Source organism: Ambystoma mexicanum, chromosome 4q (genome assembly GCF_040938575.1).
Source record: "Ambystoma mexicanum isolate Mex_15411 chromosome 4q, UKY_AmexF1_1, whole genome shotgun sequence".
Classification (NCBI taxonomy): Eukaryota; Metazoa; Chordata; class Amphibia; order Caudata; family Ambystomatidae; genus Ambystoma; species Ambystoma mexicanum.
This window is the reverse complement of record NC_090928.1, coordinates 1,010,134,495-1,010,155,853: the sequence shown is the minus strand read 5'-3', so window position 1 is coordinate 1,010,155,853 and position 21,359 is coordinate 1,010,134,495. Positions and strand designations below refer to the sequence as shown.

General features: G+C 43.5%; 1 protein-coding gene across 1 annotated transcript in view; it reads left to right on the top strand.

The window, feature by feature from the left end:
- The window catches only part of USH2A (usherin), a 4,817,015-nt gene that overhangs the window by 212,514 nt on the left and 4,583,142 nt on the right, over positions 1-21,359 (top strand). The window contains exons 4-5 of the mRNA XM_069608572.1: positions 2,137-2,272; positions 10,508-10,571. Of these exons, the coding sequence (XP_069464673.1) occupies positions 2,137-2,272; positions 10,508-10,571 (200 nt within the window). The remainder of the gene's footprint in view (positions 1-2,136; positions 2,273-10,507; positions 10,572-21,359) is intronic.

The window sequence follows — 21,359 nt, the reverse complement described above, 5'->3', positions numbered from 1 at the left end:
CTTGGCTGAAACACATGTATGGGGTTGCTGTGGTACTCTTGTTCAGAGGAGAATTGCCTAGCATTTTGGCTGGACTGCCCCTGGGCTGGACAGAGACTGATAGATGGGAATATGTCTTCTCTGTTAAAAGAACAGTGAGCTAAAGACTTGGTTGAGACCCTCCCAGGGGCCATCCACCCAAGAACAAGTCAATGGGCTGTGTTTGTGCTGGTAGAGTTTCCCAGACCACCCCCCCCCTGTTTTGCATAACAATGTGCATTAGTTTGCATCTGTAAAGAACAATGGGCAAAATGTGTACTCTAAAATTCTATTATCGGATACAGCTAATATGCACACAGTTTACTTTTTATCCTTTTCATCACAGAAAGACAAGAGGAGATTTTTTCCATCATTTTTGGCTAGTTGCTTCTCCATTTGTTTCTTCACCGCAATCTCATAGCCTAGATATCAAATTGAATCGACACGCTGTATGGCATCATTGTTACATTTTCACATGTATTCCCTGTAATTTTTCTTGGTGGTAATGACCATTGCATACAATTTAGTTATGTTTATTTGTAGAGAATTCTCAGTGAAATGCTGATTGACTCGGTCAAGTTGGCGTAGGAGACTGGCCAGTATGTAGTCCATTAACAAGATGTCGTCGCATATGCAATACACCTCACTCTTTAATTGCATCCCAAAGGTCTGCTATATAGTAATTGAAAAGAGTGGGGGCAAATACACACCCCTTTGTTCAACAACATTTTTTGTGATAGATCTCCCTGAGTATTAAGTCTCACCCTAGTCGAAGAGTTGGAATAGAGTAATTGAATTATAGCCAATAGGGTTGGTTCAATACTATTTTTCAACATTTTAAACCACAGTCTATTGATGTCTACATTATCCAATGCGGAGGTAAGATCTATTGCCTCTACCTATAATGTTCTCCCTGAATAGGATCCTACATCGGAGAGGCAGACTTTAAGGGCTAAGCCACTCATAATAGTTCCAATACCCTTCCTATATCCTGTCTGTAGTGGGCTAAGTAGATACATTGTTTTGGCCCACTGTTCTAATTCTTTTAGCACCAACTCCGCCAAAACATTTGAAGAATAGGCTGGTAGCAAGAGAGATCAGCACAACTTCCTTTTTTAAAGATTGGTACTAAAATTGAACCCGACCACGACATGGGAGAGATGTGGTCACTCATGATGTGCGTAAACAAGTGGAAGTACGGGATTGTTCTTAAACATTCCGGTGGTTATTCCATCGGGTCCACTTGCACGTGAGTTCTTTAGTTTGTTTATTATTATCTCAATATCGAGCCGATCAAAGGTGAGTGGCTGATTTTTTTTAAGCAAGTTGGTGTGCTGCATATTGTGAAACACTTCTCTTTACAGTGATCATCTTGCATAAAGGAAAGGATTCAATTCAAGTCAACATTTTAAATAGGGACCAGAATTGTGTTACATTGTAAGCCTTAATGTATGTATGCCTCTGTATGTTTTTATTTTACTAGAAAACGCTGTTCATTATCAAATACTGCAGCCCATTTATTGCTCAGACATCATTAAAACCGGCATATTATTGGGTGCCCAGAAATTCTGCTATATTTAGTTCAACTGCAGTAAATGGGTTTCCGTTTGATAGACATACATGCAGTTCATTGTGATCTATTACATCACAACCACATGCAAATAGTGCACTTTCTCTTTTCACTTTGACCTGACCAGTTTCAGATATGATGAAGTGTACAATATTACTTTTTACCTATGATTTAAAATTATTGTGTTGGTAAAATTTGCAAAAAATGTTCTTTGCGTTTCTATGGGTTTGCTCCTCAATGTAAACTGTCATATGGTTTATTTTGTGTGGTCATTTCTTTGACATATACTTCGAGAGGTAAAAGAGAATGGATGGCTGTTTCTGCCAATTGACAGCTAAAATCTTACACAAATCCTTAGTTTACCTCTGAAGTAGGTGAAGAGGGGTAATCTCACCTACGTAACTCACCAGGATGGCCTTGCAATTTTGCAACAGTGATTTTGCTGAACAAAGTGTACGCTTTATTATAAAGAACTCTTCTGAAACAATGCATGAAATGAACCTTCACTTTCATTTAATTACAATATCCTCTTTTGTTTCGGTTCCCAGGTGCACCAGACAAGAATCAGTTTCTTCATAAATGGTTTGGAGGAAGACAACACAGCTTTTGATTCAAGAATTATGACTGGCCAAATTGTAGACACAGATTTCAATGTCCATATGCGTATTGGACTCAATTTTAATGGTATGTCAAAGAGTTTATTAAAACATTTATTTTTATTTTTTTAACTCAACGTGCCTGCTTCTGAAATTAGATCATATTCGATTGGTGTATATGTATCATTGTTTTGATTTTAATTATGTATTGAGGAAGATGTTTTTATGTACGATATACACCTGGACAAATTATTATTATAAGAATATCGGGGAAATTGGCTACCCAAAAATAACCCCAGTGCTAAAAGATTTGATAAAACACATACATGTATATGCTTTGCCATATTTATTTTCTAGAAATATGCTAGAAGCTTTTTCTCTTTCCAAATGACCAGTTTCCTGTATCTATGCTTTGGTATACAGTCTTTATATCAAAAACTATATACAGAATCACTTATATATCTAAACATATACCTTGAAAACCCTTATATTGAATATATTTATGATGGGGTAAAGGGTTAATGTTTGGGGGGAGAGAGTCAGTGTGGTTGTTTAAGGGCCCGAAACAGGGTTTCAAGGCGCTCAGGGAGGGTGGGAACATGGGGACAAAACAACAGTCGTTCAGAGCTCTTAAAATTCTGAGACGATAATCGTCTACACAGGCAGAGTAACTGAAAATAATACAATTAACAGTTGAGAGACAGCAAATAGGCCTGACCATGATTCTGCAGTTTTATCAAGTGGAATTAAGGGGTGAAGACAGGGGAGAGCAGCCAGACGATCTTCAAACATGGTGCATTTGGATCGTGCAAGTGCGCAGAATGGTTACTGGGAGAGGGAGGTCCAAGTGCACCCAGTTAGTGGAGACTAGGGTAAGTGCAGAGAGAGTGAATCTCTTAGGTCATTTCTGAGTATGGGGAGAGTGCAGGTTCCTGACTGAAGTGCGAGAGAGGACTGGGGAGGGGGTGCCAGGGACCTGTGAGACGCTGAGGTACCCCAAGCAGCCAGTCAGCAAGCTGTAATGAAAAGGAGGGAGAGAGGGAAAGAGCAGAGAGCTAGGTTAGCAGGGTAGAGGGAGAGAGAAGGAAGAGAAGAAGAGGAAGGGCTTGGGGAGTTTCTGGAACTTAAGGAGATGCAGCTCAAGAAGGAGTGCGGCAGGGAGAATATTCCAGAAGGAGGCCTCTGCTGTGGATAAGGATCTCCCGCCATATCTCTGCTTTGAGAACCGCCTTACTCGCAGAAGGTTGGAGGTAGATGAGCGGAGAGCTCGGGAGGGATATTATTTACGTAGGCAACATTGCAGATAAGTAGGTCCCAGGCCCTAGAAAGCCTTGTGGACAATGCAGAGGGTCTTTAACTTGATCGTTGCAGCCACGAGGAGCCAGTGAAGGGATTTAATTGCCGATGAGATGTGGTCCTTGGGCTTGAGGCAGAAGACAAGTCTTGTGGTTCTGTTCTGGATACGTTGCAGAGGGCGTGGTGCAGTAGCAAGGATGTTGAGGAAGAGGTGGTTGCAGTAGTCCATCCTAGAGAGAACTAGGGCTCTGAAGACAGTGAGCCAATAGGGGAAAGTGAGAAAAGTTAGAGTACCTCTTAGGAGGTATAGCTGATAGTTAGACTTTTTAGCGATGTCTGAAATGTGAGAGGAGAAGGAGAGAGTGGAGACGAAGATGACCCCAAGGATTTAGCCTTGCAAGTGGGTGCAGGCGCAGGGTCAGGGGAAGTTGGCCAGAGTGAAAGTGGGAAGGCAAAAGCAGGGGTCCCAATGTAAACAATCTCAGTCTTACTGACGTTGAGGAAAAGGTAATTTGCAGCACACCAAGACTTAGTAACCTACAGACAGTTGGATATGAGGGAGGAGGGAGGGGAGACTGAGGGTAGCCTGAAAGATAGTTGCGTGTCATTCGCATAACACTGTATGTTAGAGGTGAAAGTGGCAATTACACAACCTAAGGTAGCCATACAGACGTTGAAGAACCAGTGGGATAGTTTAGACCCTGGGGAATGGCACAGGTTGAGAGAGCGATAGTTCAGCGAAAGGCTCTGAGTTCCACCTGGGAGGTGCGGTCTGGGAGAAAGGTGGTTAAACATGCCAGAGCCTGACCTGTGATTCCCAGGGTGTCACGGAGCCGTGCGATCAGGATGTTGTGGTTAACCGTGTTGAAGGCAGGGGAGAGGTCAAGGAGAATGAGGACAGAGGGAGTGTTAGTGTCAAGGTTTGAGAGCAGTTCTTCAGGGGTGTCCAGAAGAGCAGTTTTCATGCCTCTGGATGCTCTAAAGCCAGACCGATGGTTGTGGAAGCACCCAATAGATTCAGTGTGGAGGGCCAGCTGAGAGATAGCCAACTTCTCCAGGAGTTTGCCCAGGAAAGGGGTGATAGAGACAGGGTTTTAGTATGCTGAAATGGAGGAGTGACATAGTGAGCAATAGTGCATCTTTACTATACCTTGCCACATGCCACCTTCCATCTTTTCTTTAGCTATCAGAGGTCTGCTAAAGTGAAGAGCCCAGATGCTGGACTGCATCTCTTTTCCACGTTTGCTTTGTGGCATGTGTTTACTTAAGGAAAGGCGCACTTTCCAAACTTTTGTTGTAAAGTGAAATCTCTCTCACAGCTGCCTTGAGTTTTTTCCGAGGGCTGCATGGGGTGACATTGGGACTTAACAATTATTACATCATAGGTTGGGAGTTTTGCATTTAAATTTGCCTTGACTACAATGGTCATTAAAGTGTACAAATGTTCATATAATGTTGATATATAAAAAATAGTTTTACATAGTGGTGCACCAAATTGTGTGTCAAGTATTCAGCTGAGGCTAAATAGAGGTCTCCTATAATAAAGCATGCTCCAAAGCTGAAAAACCCACACTCATTAAAAAGAAACCAGTGTAAAATGTGCCTTTCAATGTTTTCGTTTCTCTTCATCTACATTACCGCATCATACTCATTTAGAGCAAACAAGCAGCTATACTACCTTTACATAAATAGCAGATGGTCATTCAAAGACAGTTCTTCTCTAAGTAGCAAGCTTCATGAATGCAAACCCGTGCTGGACAAAGTTACACATTTCATTCATGAATGCAATGTGTCAGGTTGCATTCAGCAATTTGGACACTGTGGTTTTCTGTTGCCTAGTATTGCACACAAGACAGCCTCTTGTAAGTTGAAAGGTAAATTGGGCAGAAAGTGATTTTCCGTTCTTCCTCGCAGCTTACCTTAAGTGTGTCCATGATTTCTGGGCATCCATGCAGTTTCAAATTATTGAGTGATAGCTGTGTGGTCAGGAAGACATTTAACTAATTGCAAAATGAATGTGGTTCATACAGGATTGCATCTACTGTTCGCGGATTAGCGACGGACATCAGTTGTGTAGGTAGAAAATGTCCAAGACTGCTGCCTACATCCTCAAAGTCATTATCCAAATGAGGTTCAATGTGAAATTTGCATTGTGAATGCAAATACAGGGTTGGCTGTCTTCTATTGTCTGCATGTCTTGTAGCAACATACACTGTTGTGCGCAGTGTGGCACAAATTCAAAAGCTATCTCCTCTTTAATCATTGTCCATGTCTCCTACACACAACTGATGAAAAGGGAAAATATCTGGTCTTGTCATAGTGTTGGGATAGAAATTAGTCTATCCCACCCCTCTCTGCGCTTTAAGGTGAGGCGACTCCTGCATGAAGTCATGTAGTGTGCAAGGGGGAAGAGGGCCGTGCTATGAAACTCGACACAGACATAATATAGCGGGAACTATAGATGCATAGACCCAGTGTGCGCATGGAAAAGAACGCCATTTTGTAATTATGGTAGATGCATAGTTGGCTGCGTGCACAACTTTAGCTCCATGGAAAAACTCGACTAGGCCCAGATCAATAAAACGGAATGAGCCAGTATGGCCAGTTCTCACGGAAGCTTCTTCTTGTCCCTCCCTTGTTGCAATTACTCAGTATCACTTGGAGGAATGCACCCTGCAAGGCCTTCAGACAACACCATGTCCGTCGTAGTGCCTATTCATCACAGCCAAACTCCCAAAAGGCCTACAACCCCCACCGAGCCTACCCAGAGCCATGGCCCACACTACTGATCCAATCACTCCACCCCTGCATTATATGAGAATGAGTGACCCCAGCCCCTAGCATAAACCAACTGGCCATAAAAGATGTAAGCATGTGCGACTTTTTCATCTCTCCACATAAATATATCCTCTGTAACACGAAGTACAGGGAGGGACACATTATAGATCAAAATGATGTTGGAGGCCTAGAGTGCGAGGGGTGCAATATCAACTGAGCACAGAATGTGTGGGTCAGCGTCACTGTATCTTTACCTCACTATCCCCTGGCACCAGTCCCTGAGCCTCCCAGGTGCATGCCATAGTGATATAGTAGTAGGATTAATGCATCATAGCAGTTTTGATATTGTATCTTACGAGAGACCTGACCCTCACTCCTTGGAGAGATGAGCCCAGCTGACCCACGTGGGAACTGACAGAAGGCGGAAATGTGAACCAATTGTAGCCTGGCATCCCCTATTGAGTAGGCCCATGTATATGGTCTTGACAATCAGTGTTGCCTGTTTTTACTGTATATGATGCCTTTAAATAGGGACTCGGCTTCAATCATGCAAGCATTAGGCCAATCAATAGTCCCAAATGTTGGGCTTTCTGACTGCACATTGTGACAAGGCACAGAGCTCCCACAATAGAACATAAAGACTTCTGCACTGGATAAACAGAGCAGAGATCATGAGGAAGAACAGGGTGTTAACAGTCCTGTGTGATTAATCCAGTAGCTTCAATCAGCCCAATGTATACACTAGCTGTCAAGGAATCCCTTTCCCAAGTCTACACTGGGATGTGGCAATCCAAAATTCCGGGGGAAGCAAGGCAGTGGAATCAGAACAAATGCTCTAGTTGTTTAGCAACCTCAAACTGACTTTGGATAAAGAGCGAAAGATGGCAATGCCGAAAAAAAGGAAGAGCACTATCGTAGCAGTAGCGGAGGGCCAAGCTGTGGGAGACAGGTTCTAATAGGTCCACTGGAGAAGATAGACCAGCAAAAAGGAAATGACTATAGAAGACAAGAAAACCGATAACTAGGAAACACAGAGAGATTATCACGTTTGAAATTAACAGGAAGGAGACGGATCGTTGAAGCGGGTTTCAACAATGACTGGTGTGAGCAATGAAAAGGAGAGATTAACCAAAGACAGGCCATAAGCATTTTCTTGAAGGATCAGGAAAACCCAATCGACTCAAGGAGAATACGAGGTAAGGGGAGGAGGTTGACAGAGACATCTGGTATAAAGGTACCAGATACTCACAGGCGGACAACTTTGGACCAGAAAAGGGCTACCAGGTATGAATTGGAGCCAACTAAGTGGCTTGCAATCAACCTGCATTATTTGTCATAAATACTTAGCTATGGTAAACACATGAGTACTACAATCCCAGACTCCAGCAAGGGGGGGCTTAAGGGGGACCATTGTTATTTCCCAGTTCCAAGAGTGAAGTAACCTAAAAACACAAAAACTCTGAGAGGTAAGAGACCGTGGAGTCTCTCTCACTCTTTCCCAGTGTGTTCATTAGAGTTCACCTCTCTCTTTAAAGGGACAAAACCAGGGTAAGGGGAGTGTCCGCCTTGGCAAATGGATGACTAGACCAGGGGAAGGGGATTGTTCCCCTTACATGAGAACAAGACCCATGGAAAGGGAGTGTCCCCCTCGGCAAACGGATCAAGACCAGGAGATGGGGATTGTATCATCGGGCAGGAAAATAAGACCAGGGGAAGGGGAGTGTCCCCCTTGGCGTAGTGGGACAAATAGAGGTGAAAGAGATATTTCCCCAACAGTGAAGTTGGTGCCCAGAGGATCGAAGAGAGAGAGAGAGGCAAAAATGGGAAGTGATTGGAGCAGCAATCACAATTCTTATGAAAGGATCACAAGAGTTGATACTGTCACAGGCGAGTGACAACATGATAAAGGGGAAGTACAGTATCACCTGGTAGACACACAGGGGACATGAGTAGGAAGATGTCTTGTCTCCTTAATATTGATATACTAAAAAATAAATGTAAGTATTAACCAACAATACCTGTCTCGTGTCCAGACCACTTATTCTCCTCACAACAAAGAGAGGACACTCGACCGTCCTTCTTTAACCCTTAGACTCATTGCCCTATAAGGAATTATGTCTTAAAAGAAAAGGGTGTTTACAGAGAATATTGGAGCTGGAGGAAGAACAATCACATAGTCTGACATCAGGGTTGGACTGGCGCATAGAATTGTTTTGGGCACCAATGAAAGTGGCCAACATTTGCAAATGGCAATTCATTCCTTTTGTGACAGACTGTTTGAGTAGTACCCAAGGGGGAGGCTTCTGATACAATGTGATGCAGATTGTGAATTTTAAAGAATATGTATTCAGTAACACTGGTCAAAACTACTAGCCACATGGTGAAGTAACTTATCAAACTTGCACACATGGGCCAGAAAGTGTCCCACTTCAACCCAAAAAACTGGCTCACACTAGCATTTTGCATTTTTGGTTCGGGCTTTACCGAGCCTGTCTGATATTTGACTGAATATACAAAAAAGCCAGGAGCAAAATGAAGGCACTTGCCTGTTGGGACATCTCTTAATTAAGCTGTATGTCAGTCCATGTCCACCTACACCCGCCTGCTTTCCACTATTCTTAAAGATGGAAGGCCCAAGGTTTGTTAGATGCCTCTCACTCTTCAATCCGCCATCCACCATCACCAGCAGATACTGCCTCTCCACCTCTCTGTCAGCACAGAAGCATTCTCTGATCTCTCAAACCTTTTCCGTTTAGGCAGACAGGCCCATTCTGTAACAGAGAGGTTTGCCAATAGTCAAGTTCTCCTAAAAGGCCAACGAAGGTTGGGAAAACGTCAGCCATATGCTAAACCTGTCTTATATGTAACCATTTGTTCCCCAGTCCTATCCACTTAGATGATGCATCTGACTGTGTTAAAGTTTCCCATGTTCCCCAAACTTACACGACGACCTCTGCTCACCTCCCCTACCAGTTTCACCAACAGAACATCACCTCACTATCCTCATTCTGTAACCCCTCAAGCAGAGTGACCCACAGGGGAACTGGAAAGATTTCCCAACATGAAGTTCCTCTGAAACACCTGTAAGCGCAGGGGTGGGTGGGGTTACTCTCCCTGACCTATAAACTACGTTACCCCAGCTCCAAAGGTCTCCACTAACTTTGGTGATTGCTTTGTAGTTCATCAGACACCTTTCCAATAAGCACACCTACTGCTCAGCTCTCAATCTTCCTCACCACTCCTTCTCTCCAACACACGCATGCATGCACTTTGGTCTGCTTTTTAATCAAGAATGTTGTCAGACAATGGTTAATATATTTCACTTCTTCAATCAGCACTGTTTGCTAATGAGTTTCTGCATGTGCTTCGAATGAGCAGACAATAAATGTGGTTGAACCAAATAGCAAGTATGCATTTGGCTGTGGCTGCACGCTATTCAGCTGGAAATTGGCTGACCACCTCGTTGAAGCTCAGGTTTGGGACAGTAGTATTGTGTCGATACATGGGTCATCGAACTCGTACATTGAACAGTTGAAATGGAAAATAACTCTTTAGGAGTTCTATGTTTTGCTTGTTAAGTCAAAGAAATGAAACCTTAGAGACTTTTGTTTAGAATTGGGATTATACAGTCAATAGTAAACACATACATGAATTCTCCGTAACTCGGATTTTGGCACAGCTTCTCTTTTCATCGGTAAAGGAAATATTGAAAATATGTGTCCATCTGGTGCATTTAAGAGCAGGATAGCTCATCGGTAATATCTCTGCAATCAGTATAAGGATCACAGCCATGATGAGACTGGAGAATATTCATAGAAAGTAATATTGTGTACATTATAATTCAGCAATGTGACACCGTCTGCTTGGGCCTAGGCAGGGTCTAGTGTAATCCAGCCCTGTACTTATAATGATGTTTTATCTTCATTTTATGAATGTAGAAGTACAGTAGTACCTATTTCTTCTCTAATTGGAGGAGGCACTTGCACCGGCTCATTATTTGTGTTTAATGAGGTGGCTCATGATCATCTTTCTAATACAAAAAGGGACCAGTACAAAATGTTCTAAAAGTTATTACGGGTCTTATTTTTAATTAAAGTCACTGCTTCCCATGCTCTTTCCTGGTCAAGCTGGTTTGATTCAGGGGAGGCTGAAAAGAGAACTGTTTCAATCCGTCTTGGCCAGATAATTGATCCTGTCAACCAATGCTTGGGAACGTTTTATTTATGTCTATGTTTGTCTGTTTCCACAGGTTCAGAGCAATTTATTGGAAGAATGAATGACTTTAGGATCTATCAAGTCGCACTTACAAACAGGTAAACAGCGTGTGCATTTGAATGTCTTGTGGAAGAGAGCGAGGAAGGGTTGCATTGCTATGTTCTGAAAAGGCAACGTCATTCTGTAATAGAGTGAAACATAATACAGGGTGTAACTTTCAACAATCTAAAGCATTACGCTATTTGAAAATAAATTATGTAACATGTATAAGTGGTTATGCACAAAAGTACATAATTCAATTTGAAAATAAGAAATCTAAAATGTAGAATGTACATGCATTAGACAGTATAACTGAAGCAGTATTGGTATAGCATACTATATCACAATAAGAAATTAGAAACGGACCAGTAAACAATAAACCATGAAACCTATTAACTCTCCAAAGCCATCTGTTTCCGTGAGGCTCCTGATGCCCAAAAACCTTCACTGTGACCAGGACCCGAAACTGTGATAAAAATATAAACATTTTCCAAACATCTCTAGACCTACCCTATCTTCTAATCAGATTGTGCTGCAAAGTTGGATATTTAGGAAAAATGTGATCCACACAACTGAAAAACAATTGTAAATCAGGGACGCTATTTGGGGGTCGCTAGGGGTCACAACTGCGTCCCTTATGGATTCCCTTTCTACCCCTCTTGTCTCCCTTACAACCCCTAAAAAATAAAAATAAATGTAATTTTTTTTAAAAAACATTTTTTTACATTGAAGCTTTTGGGCTGTGGCCAGTGCCATGTGGCTCTTTGTTTCTGGAGTGGCTGGAATTTATATTAAAGGAATGGTTCACCCAAAAAATGTTATTTAAAAAATAGATAGGTAACATAAAAAAACGATTGGCATTTTTTTTTCTTTGAAGTCCCTATGTAAAATTTTGAGCAATTCAAGCTCAAAAATTGAAAAAGGAAGCACATGGGCGCATCCATTTTGTGAAATGGCTGCCCGTCTGTGCTGGCTTTTGCGGCACTAATGAAGGAAAAGCCAGCCAGCTGTAGTAAACAAAAGCTACCACTGAGTGGCTTTTCCTTCATTGGTGCCGGGACTAGGAGGACGCGGACCGGAGACTACAGGCAGAAAAGCTGCAGCTGCATCTCGGTAAGTGCTATTTATTTATTTTTTAAAATAAGCACTAGCTGCATTTTTTTTCTACGTTTTCCGGGCTGGAGGAGCCCGGAAAACTTAGAAATAAAACCGCAGCTTTCAAAATGTTGTATTATGTTTGCGGTCGCTTTTGAAGCGACCGCAAAGATAAATAAAACGTTATTGTGTTTGAAAACGCTGCGGTTTTTCTTTCTAAGTTTCTCAGGCTCCTCTGAGCCTGAGAAACTTAGAAAGAAAAACTGCATCGTTTTCAAACACAACCGCGTTGTGTTTCTGCCTAAATCTGCTTTCCCATTTGGGGCTCTAGGGCCAGGATCCCTAGAGCCCCAAATGGGAAAGCAGATTTAGGCAGAAACACTGCAGCATTTAGCATTTCCCATTTGGGGCTCTCGGCCCCCCGTGGGGAGCCAGAGAGCCCCAAATGGGAAATCAGATTTAGTCAGAAACACCGCGGCATCTAAACAGAACCGTGTTGTGTTTCTGCCTGCCTTGGCTTTCACTTTGGGTCTTCAAAAGCCACCGCAAACATAAATACATCGTTTTTAAAGCTGCAGTTTTATTTCTAAGTTTTCCGGGCTCCTCCAGCCCAGAAAACCTAGAAAAAAAAACGCAGCTAGTGTTTATTTTTATAAAAAAAATAGTACTTACCGAGATGCAGCTGCAGCTTTTCTCCCTGTAGTCTCCGGTCCCCGTCCTCCGCGTACAGCACCAATGAAGGAAAAGCCACCCAGTGGTAGCTTTTGTTTACTACAGCTGGCTGGTTTTTCCTTCATTAGTGCCGCAAAAGCCAAAGCGAGCACAGCGGCGGGCATCCATTTCACAAAATGGATGCCCCCATGTGCTATCTTTGAGCTTGAATTGCTCAAAATTTTACATAGGCACTTTGAAAAAAAAATGGCAATTGTTTTTTTTTTTATATTGCCTATCTATTTTTTAAATAAAATTATTTGGGCGAACCATTCCTTTAAGCCTCTTACTTTTTAGAAAATAATGAATTCAAGGGGAACAATATCTCTCTATAACCCTAAATAAGAAAGAATAGGAATAACAAATAATTTGTGTTTCTGGAATTCTATACAATAATTGCTAGACTCATTAAAGTGGTGAAAGATTATGTTCTATCACTTCCCATGATGTCACTTCGAGGTGGGGCCAAATGACAGAACTTCCTGTAATGTCAGCAGAGGTCAATAATATCATATCCGTAAATGTGCTGCCAGCTTCTGTTAGGACTACTCTTATCCAGTGAAGCTAGGTTGGCACGCACGACCTTCTTTTTAATACTCCTTACTTCTTGGATGTAGCTTTGCTTTAAGTAATTGATAAGACTACGTGCTGCCTCTGAGCACTATTCAAATAATAACACTATTAAGCATATCAATAAGTCAATCCTGTCCCCATCATATCTTCCTTCCTCCCATTGTTTCATACTATTCCCTTCATGTCTACTCCTTGCAATTCTCTTTCGGAAACTGTCTGCATGAAGTATGTTAATCCTCATTTTTCCAAATCCTCCTCATCCTTGTCACATTCAATACATTGTGCCTCATTATAAGTTTGCCGGTCCCACAAGCATGTCAGACTATTCCTGAATGGTGCCAGTGCATCCAGCCTCCCCATTCCCATTGAGCCCTATGGGAATGCGAAGGGGGAGCATTTTTTTTCTGGAGTCCTGGAATGGGCAATTACCTGGTCCGGCAGGGCCTTAATAACCCGGTAATTGCCCATTCCCGGGCGCCGGAAGAAAAATTATACCGGCAGCAGTCGTGCCGGTTTTACCGGCCGGCACGGCTACCGCCGGTCTCATAATGATGTCCACTGTGAGGGATGTCTGCATCTCTAAGTGGTCAGCTCTTTGAAACTGCATTAGGCACTGAAATGTATGCTGGGATTGATTTAACTAGTTCACTATTACATTTGCTTGCTGTTTTAATTCCTTTTGTTTCATGAGTTTGCTCCGTTCCTTACAGCACTTCCTGTGCAAGTGCACTTGGCTCTGACTTATGTTTATTTTATTTTTTCATCAATTTCATTCCTTCTATCAGGTCCCTCAGTTCCACAGTGTTCGTTCTTGGGCTCAACAATGCAGCAACAATGCAGCAACATGTCCCCTTAGACCATAAGAATGCAGTGCCACTCTAAGACAGCCATGACCATTTGAGATTAGACAGGTTCAGGGTTTGGAGGAACAGAACCATGTGATTGCTTGTTCTGGCAGCACACGTGCTGCACCGCTGGTATGCCAAGAACAACCAAATGCAGAGGAAAGCTGCTCAAATTAGGATCATAAACTCAAAACTGGATGTGTTGTCCTTAACCAGGGACATTGCGATCTAGCTATCTACCTCAGAGAAAATTACTCTCAAAGGCATTCTTTAATCTTCCATTTAAAAATACAAAGTTAAGCCATCTCAAAAATATATCAAGTGACTTTTACTTAATAGAAGATCCCTCATTAAAAACACATGTTTCTTCCACGACCTATCCCTGAATCAGATGTGCCTATTACTTTCTTCACAGAATACTAGTTAAATGATTACACTCGTTGTGCACTAGATAGAGCAATATCCTGCAATTATATTGCAGATTTCCAAATCCGTCTTCCCCACCCATGCTGGTTTTGGAGTTTTATATTACAATTAAAGGGAATAGCTTTATTTAGTATACAACAATTTGACAAATGCCTTTCTGATTAAGGAACAGATATTTTTTCACGTAAACCATATTACCCCAATATGAACACACTTTGCTATGTTCATACCCTTAACGGGATATTTGCCATTAAGAAAACCATCCTAATTGACACAAGTCGGGGATCTGAATTGCACAGACCATGCACCACTTGCCTTTATAATTCTGTATTGGCAATCAATTGTAACCCTGACTAAGAATAAATGCTGTGCATTGTTCTTTGCTTAAGTTTTAAATGTTCTACATCCACCACGACCTTAAAGTGAAAAATTAGCCACAAGATGCAGAACATTTGATGTATTAACCCATGAATTGAACCGTATACAGTACTAGTCATCAACATGTGTAAGGTTGCCTGACACATGATGCATCCGAAGCCGTGAAACATGATGTCTTGGCAAACAGCCACCAACCCTTTTTATTTCTTTTATTTAATCTTTATTGTATAATAGTTCAAAATAAACAGAACTTTTACAATATTTACAATTACTAAAACACAAATTGCACATATAAACATAAGTATCTCAAATAATACATTTATTTATTTCTTTTTTGCTCTATCACCAATTGTCAAAAAGGCAAACTAAATACACCTTAATGCCCTCTCCATAGTGGAGTGCTAGATAACAACTGCACTGTCAATGCTTTAATTAGCCATACTCAAAATGTCACATTACACACTGCCCTACAGAGCATGCACTGAATGCCATCCCCAAGATCAATCCGAGTGCATGGTAGTGCAGCATGTTTTTTTAAAACTTATTATATTATATTTAGGCTTTGGAAAGCAACCATCCTCACAGCTTGGAAGCTGTGGCAGACTCTGATAGGTCTACCTGTGACTTCTGGAGGTAGTCCATCCATGGATCAGAGTGCCTATGTTTGCCTCCTCTGTGTCATGTATGATTTTCTCACTACAAAAAGTATTTCAATTTCCTTTTATTACTACAATGAAAACCCCATATCTCTATTGGAATATGTGATACTACACATCAATGTGTTGTTATCTTGGATGTCCTGGGTGTTAGTCGAGCAGTGCATGGCAGGGCCACAATGTATGGTTGCATAGCTTACCATAAATTGTGAGTTTCTTTGCACTGTAACCATGACGCCCCTTTAACAGTGAATTTCAAAGGTTTTTATAACTGAAAATATTTCATGATGTTCCAGTCCGGTAAAGCAGTTATTAAAACATTCTCTTTTAATGCACCTTTTACAAAGAGCTGTTCACTATAATTGTCTGTACACCCAGCGCATCACTGAGCGATTTCTTTTTTTCATTACCATAACTATATGCATACCAGCATGCCCAGCACTTTTCTGGGATGTTGTTCACTATATTTGTCTGCACGCCCAGCACACTGCTCGGCAGTTACTTCTTGCTATAACTTTCTGCATATTCAACACACTGTTGGGTAGTTGTTTGCTACAATTGTCTGCATACCCTGCACATTTCTGGTCTGTTTCTCCACAGTAAGGGTCTGAAGCCCAGCACATTGCTGGACTCTTTTCCACTTTAACTGCCTGCATACCCAGAACATTGGTATCAGCCCATAAATGCCCACATATCCTGCACATTAAGGTTTCCTTGGTGCTCTTCAGCATATGTTTCATACATCCATTTTGTTCTGTCTGAATTATTTGGTGCCTTGGTGTTCATTGCTTCTGGCACTGGAACACTGTGCTTGTCGTAGTCAGGTTCCTTCTGTGGGAGCAGTCCCAGTTTTTCTGCTCTGTACTGTGCAGGAGTGGTGAGCATGTCGTCGGCTGTTCAGGTTCTTCACCCTGCAAGCTGGATGTGGGATGTTGCCTCCTGGCTCTGCCAATCAGAAGGGCACATAACAAACACATCACCTTAGTCCAGCAGCTTTTTCTCTGGGATATATTACTTCTTATGTTGGTCATAGCAGTCCTTTATATTCCCCTCTGTAAAGAAGAGTGGGCAATCATTGGTTCCAGTAAAAACATAGAAGATGTTATTGTCACAGTGTCAGAAACCACACCTGCCATTATAAAAGGGTCATACACTGTATCCACATGGTATCCCTACATATTATCCCCACCAAAAATATTGCCATACATATGGTTGGTTGTCTCGCCATAGGCAATATTTTGGGGGGGGGGTCATCTGTGGGACAGGGGTTGTGGGGATGTCCCCCGCACATTTAAAAATAGTGCAGGGTTTGTGGGGGTGTGCCCTGCAGGGTCCATGGCTCAATATCGCTGCAAAAATATGGCAATATTTTTGTATCGCAATATTTTCATGGGGATATTAACACATTTCCTGTCTCAGCCTGTTCCAGCTGACCAATCCCCCTCCAAGGAGCAGAAGCTCCCAACCATCACTGCTGGAGCAGTGCACCCCCCTCCCTAGAAGGTGAAGCCGGAGCTTCCCTTCCTCGAGGCTATCCCAGGTACTGCCTTGCCGCTTGACTCGCTGTTTATTTTACATGAAGTACGACTCCTGCGCACATTTCATCTGCCGCGCCTGCTATATGTAAGTAGCAAGGCTCGCTGCGGCTCTACACGTCCGTGCCATCTGGGCACCATTCCCGAGGCTGCGAGTGGCGACCATTCCAAGATGGCGGCACTGTTTCGCTGATCTCACCTCCACCCGCCCCTCCGACGACATCCCTGCCCATTGGCCGACGACGGCTACAGGGTAGCCAATCGGGCACCGGGAGGCGTGAGCCGGCCCTACAGAACGAAGGCCAGCAGGAACTAAGGCTGTTTCCTGTCTCAGCCTGTTCCAGCTGACCGATCCCCCTCCAAGGAGCAGGAGCTCCCAACCATCACTGCTGGAGCAGTGCACCCCCCTCCCTAGAAGGTGAAGCCGGAGCTTCCCTTCCTCGAGGCTATCCCAGGTACTGCCCTGCCGCTTGACTCGCTGTTTATTTTACATGAAGTACGACTCCTGCGCACATTTCATCTGCCGCGCCTGCTATATGTAAGTAGCAAGGCTCGCTGCGGCTCTACACGTCCGTGCCATCTGGGCACCATTCCCGAGGCTGCGAGTGGCGACCATTCCAAGATGGCGGCCCTGTTTCGCTGATCTCACCTCCACCGGCCCCTCCGACGACATCCCTGCCCATTGGCCGACGACGGCTACAAGGTAGCCAATCGGGCACCGGGAGGCGTGAGCCGGCCCTACAGAACGAAGGCCAGCAGGAACTAAGGCTGTTTCCTGTCTCAGCCTGTCTGTGCCCGCCTTGCCTCTTGCCAGAGACCCTGCCCGCTGCCGCCTGTATCCGGACTATCACTAACTAAGGTACGACCGCCTAACACTCTTAAAAAGAAGCAGACTGCACCTCGACCTGTAATCAGGTCTTCCAGCGAGGCAAGTGTGCATTCGCCATTGCAACACATGGGGTATTTGAGGCAGCCCAATATGGCCGACCTAGTCATGTCGCCGATGGAACCATCCATAATTAAGTAATGCCTCTTTCAGTCACTTGATTGCCTGCACTGTCTAGTCAGCCATACCCGAGTATTGCTTTTTCCTGTCACTGAGTGTCCGCACTGCCAGGTGCATAATCTCATCTTGCCTATTGTGATGTTGTGAGCCCTAGCCACTGCTGATTTTGCACACAGGTGCATTACCACTTTCTGCCTATTGTGATGTTGTGAGCCCTAGCCACTGCTGCTCTTGCACACAGGTGCATTACCACTTTTTGCCTATTGTGATGTTGTGAGCCCTAGCCACTGCTGCTCTTGCACACAGGTGCATTACCACTTTTTGCCTATTGTGATGTTGTGAGCCCTAGCCACTGCTGCTCTTGCACACAGGTGCATTACCACTTTTTGCCTATTGTGATGTTGTGAGCCCTAGCCACTGCTGCTCTTGCACACAGGTGCATTACCACTTTTTGCCTATTGTGATGTTGTGAGCCCTAGCCACTGCTGCTCTTGCACACAGGTGCATTACCACTTTTTGCCTATTGTGATGTTGTGAGCCCTAGCCACTGCTGCTCTTGCACACAGGTGCATAACCACTTTTGCCTATCTTGATGTTGTGAGCCCTAGCCACTGCTGCTCTTGCACACAGGTGCATTACCACTTTTTGCCTATTGTGATGTCATGTGATTCAGCCACTGCTGCATTTGCACATAGATGCATAGTCTCATTCTGCCTTTTGTGAGCTAGCCATTTCACAAGAGAGCCCCCCACCATAGATAGATAACACCTGTCCACTCTCCTATCCAAACCTAGCCATACCATGCAAGGCTGCTTACTATTCATGATGTTTCCCTTCTGTGCCATCCCGCTTGACACACATTGCACAGGTGCCTACTTCCTTTTCCACGATAATGGCCTATCCAGAGCAGCCTGCCCCCGTCATCATCCCATCCCATGCCCCACACCCTTCCTGCCCCGCACCAATCCATTCCACAACCTGCACCCCTCGATCAATAGCCTAATAGATCACAAATGTATCCAAACGTTACTAAGCAACAACACACCACATTTAGTACCTATAACAACCACCCCAATCCTCAGTGCACTTAGACGCACTAGACTCAGATCACGGACTCTCACAACCTCCTATCTCACAACCAGAGGACTACCCAAAGTCAAGCAACCCAATCATATCCCAATTCTAGGCACATTAAGAACCCTAAGACTCAGATCTAGAACCTCTAACCCTCCTCGAAATATCACTCTTACCAATCATGCTAACACAGTAGGCATACCACCATTAAGAACCCAGGATAAACACTCCAAAAGTCCCATCATATTCAAACAACAATATAACGCTATTGAAACTACCAACATTCACCTACCCACCCCAATCCAAGAGCCACCCCCAGCCACACACCTCAAAGCAGCCCTCATCAACGCGCGCTCCATACCTGCTCATGCCACTGAAATTCATGACCTCATTACTGAGCAAGAACTTGACTTATTCATAGTGACAGAAACCTGGCTCCACCAAGCGTCCGGCCCCTCGCTCTCCATCGCCATTCCCCCAGACTATACCATTCTCAGAACAGACAGAACAAAATCAGTAGGTGGAGGAGTAGCCATTATCTCTAAAGCCCACCTGAAATTAAGAACCAGCCGCATCGAGAGCCCAGTCGGTTATGAAGTCCTGCTAGCCAAACTAGCTACGGACCATAAAACCACTATAAACTTAATAACTATCTACAGAGCACCTAACACCTCATCTCAACCAGAACTAGACATACCATTATTGTTAACGCCACTTATAAAACCAAACACAAAATGCTTAGTCCTAGGGGACCTGAATCTAGGCTTTAACGACCCCCAAGACCACAAAGCAGAGGCACTACATAGTGCACTTAAAGACATGGCTTTCACGCAACTCGTGAACACCCCTACCCACATAAAAGGGAGGTCTCTAGATTGGATACTATATCTTAACACTATAGTATCCATAGACTCCATCTCCCCGGTACCATGGTCAGACCATCACTGCATAAACTTCACTATTCTGCATAAAAATCCAGATGTACCCAAAACGGCCATCAAAGAATCATATGTAACAAGAAACATCCGCAAACTCACAGCAGAAAATATCAACCCTCTACTAGCCAAAGCCCTCAATAACAAAATCATTAACGCCAAAGAACCGTGTGCCCTGGCAAACCTTTACCACAACTCTCTTACCAATACAATAGACGCCCTAGCACCCTGCGTTAATAAAACCAAACGTAAAGACAAAAAATCCTCCTTCTGGTTCAATGAGGAACTAGTCTCCTTTAGACGAATCAAAAGATCGCTTGAACACCGCCTAAAGAAAAACCAGACCCCAGAAGCCCTGGAAGATTTCAACTCTGCAAACAAAATCTATAAATCAGCCATCATCGCCCACAAAGCAGATGCCTTTAACACAAGAATTAGTAATGCATCCTCCGATAGTAAAGAGTTATTCAACATACTCAAGGAGTTGGAGAACCCGAGCCCCATAATTAACCCAGTCAAACCTAGCAAAGAATGGTGCACCACCATCCAAGATGCCCTAGACACTAAGATTAAACTATTACAAAACAAAACTTCCTCTAAAAGAAACCTCCTGTCCGACAAACACTCCACGGCCAATCAGATCTCCACTACCGTAGAAAACACTGCCCCTCTCTTCAACTTCACACCAGTCTCTCACGATACAGTACTCAAGACCATAGCCAAACTTAAAGCCTCCAACTGCAAAGGAGATAACTTCCCAGCACGCCTAATTAAACTCTGCGCCCCCACCCTCACGCCCATAATCACCAACTTTGTAAATGCCTCCTTCTCCACCAACCAGGTCCCAGTCAGCATTAAAGCAGCCTGGGTCACCCCCCTTCTAAAAAAGCCCACGCTAGAACCATTAGTGCCTACTAACTACCGGCCCATAACAACTGTCCCATTTTTACTTAAAATCATTGATAAAATAGCGTATAACCAATTACAAACTCACCTAGAACAAAATAATCTGCTAGGAGCCAGACAATCAGGCTTTAGGCCTAATCGCAGTACTGAGACAGCACTCTTGGATCTAAAAATCCAATTAGACGCTATCAGAGATTCAGGCAAACTAGCTACACTACTGCTACTGGACCTATCAGCAGCATTCGACCTAGTAGATCATGACAAACTATGCAACACTCTAAAAAAAGATTTTAATCTTTCCAACAATGCCACTTACTGGATCAAATCCTTTCTCACGGACTGTACATCCAGAGTTGCCATTGGGAATTTTGCAGCGGACCCCATATTAGTGCCCATAGGTGTCCCCCAGGGATCCTGCCTATCCCCTACACTCTATAATGCATACACCAAACTCTTATTCTCAGCCCTAGACGATATGGGTGTCATTTACACCAACTTCGCAGATGACACACAGATCCTCATCCCTATCTCAGGTGACTACACCCAAGACACCCTCACCATTAATAAAGTCTATTCCATAATCCAAAACTGGATGGCCCTGAATAGTCTTTGCTTAAATGATGAGAAGACGGAGATCCTCATTGTGGGCTCCCAAAAAAGAATAAGCACCCTCCAGCCGGACTACTCTCACATTAACATCGACGGTA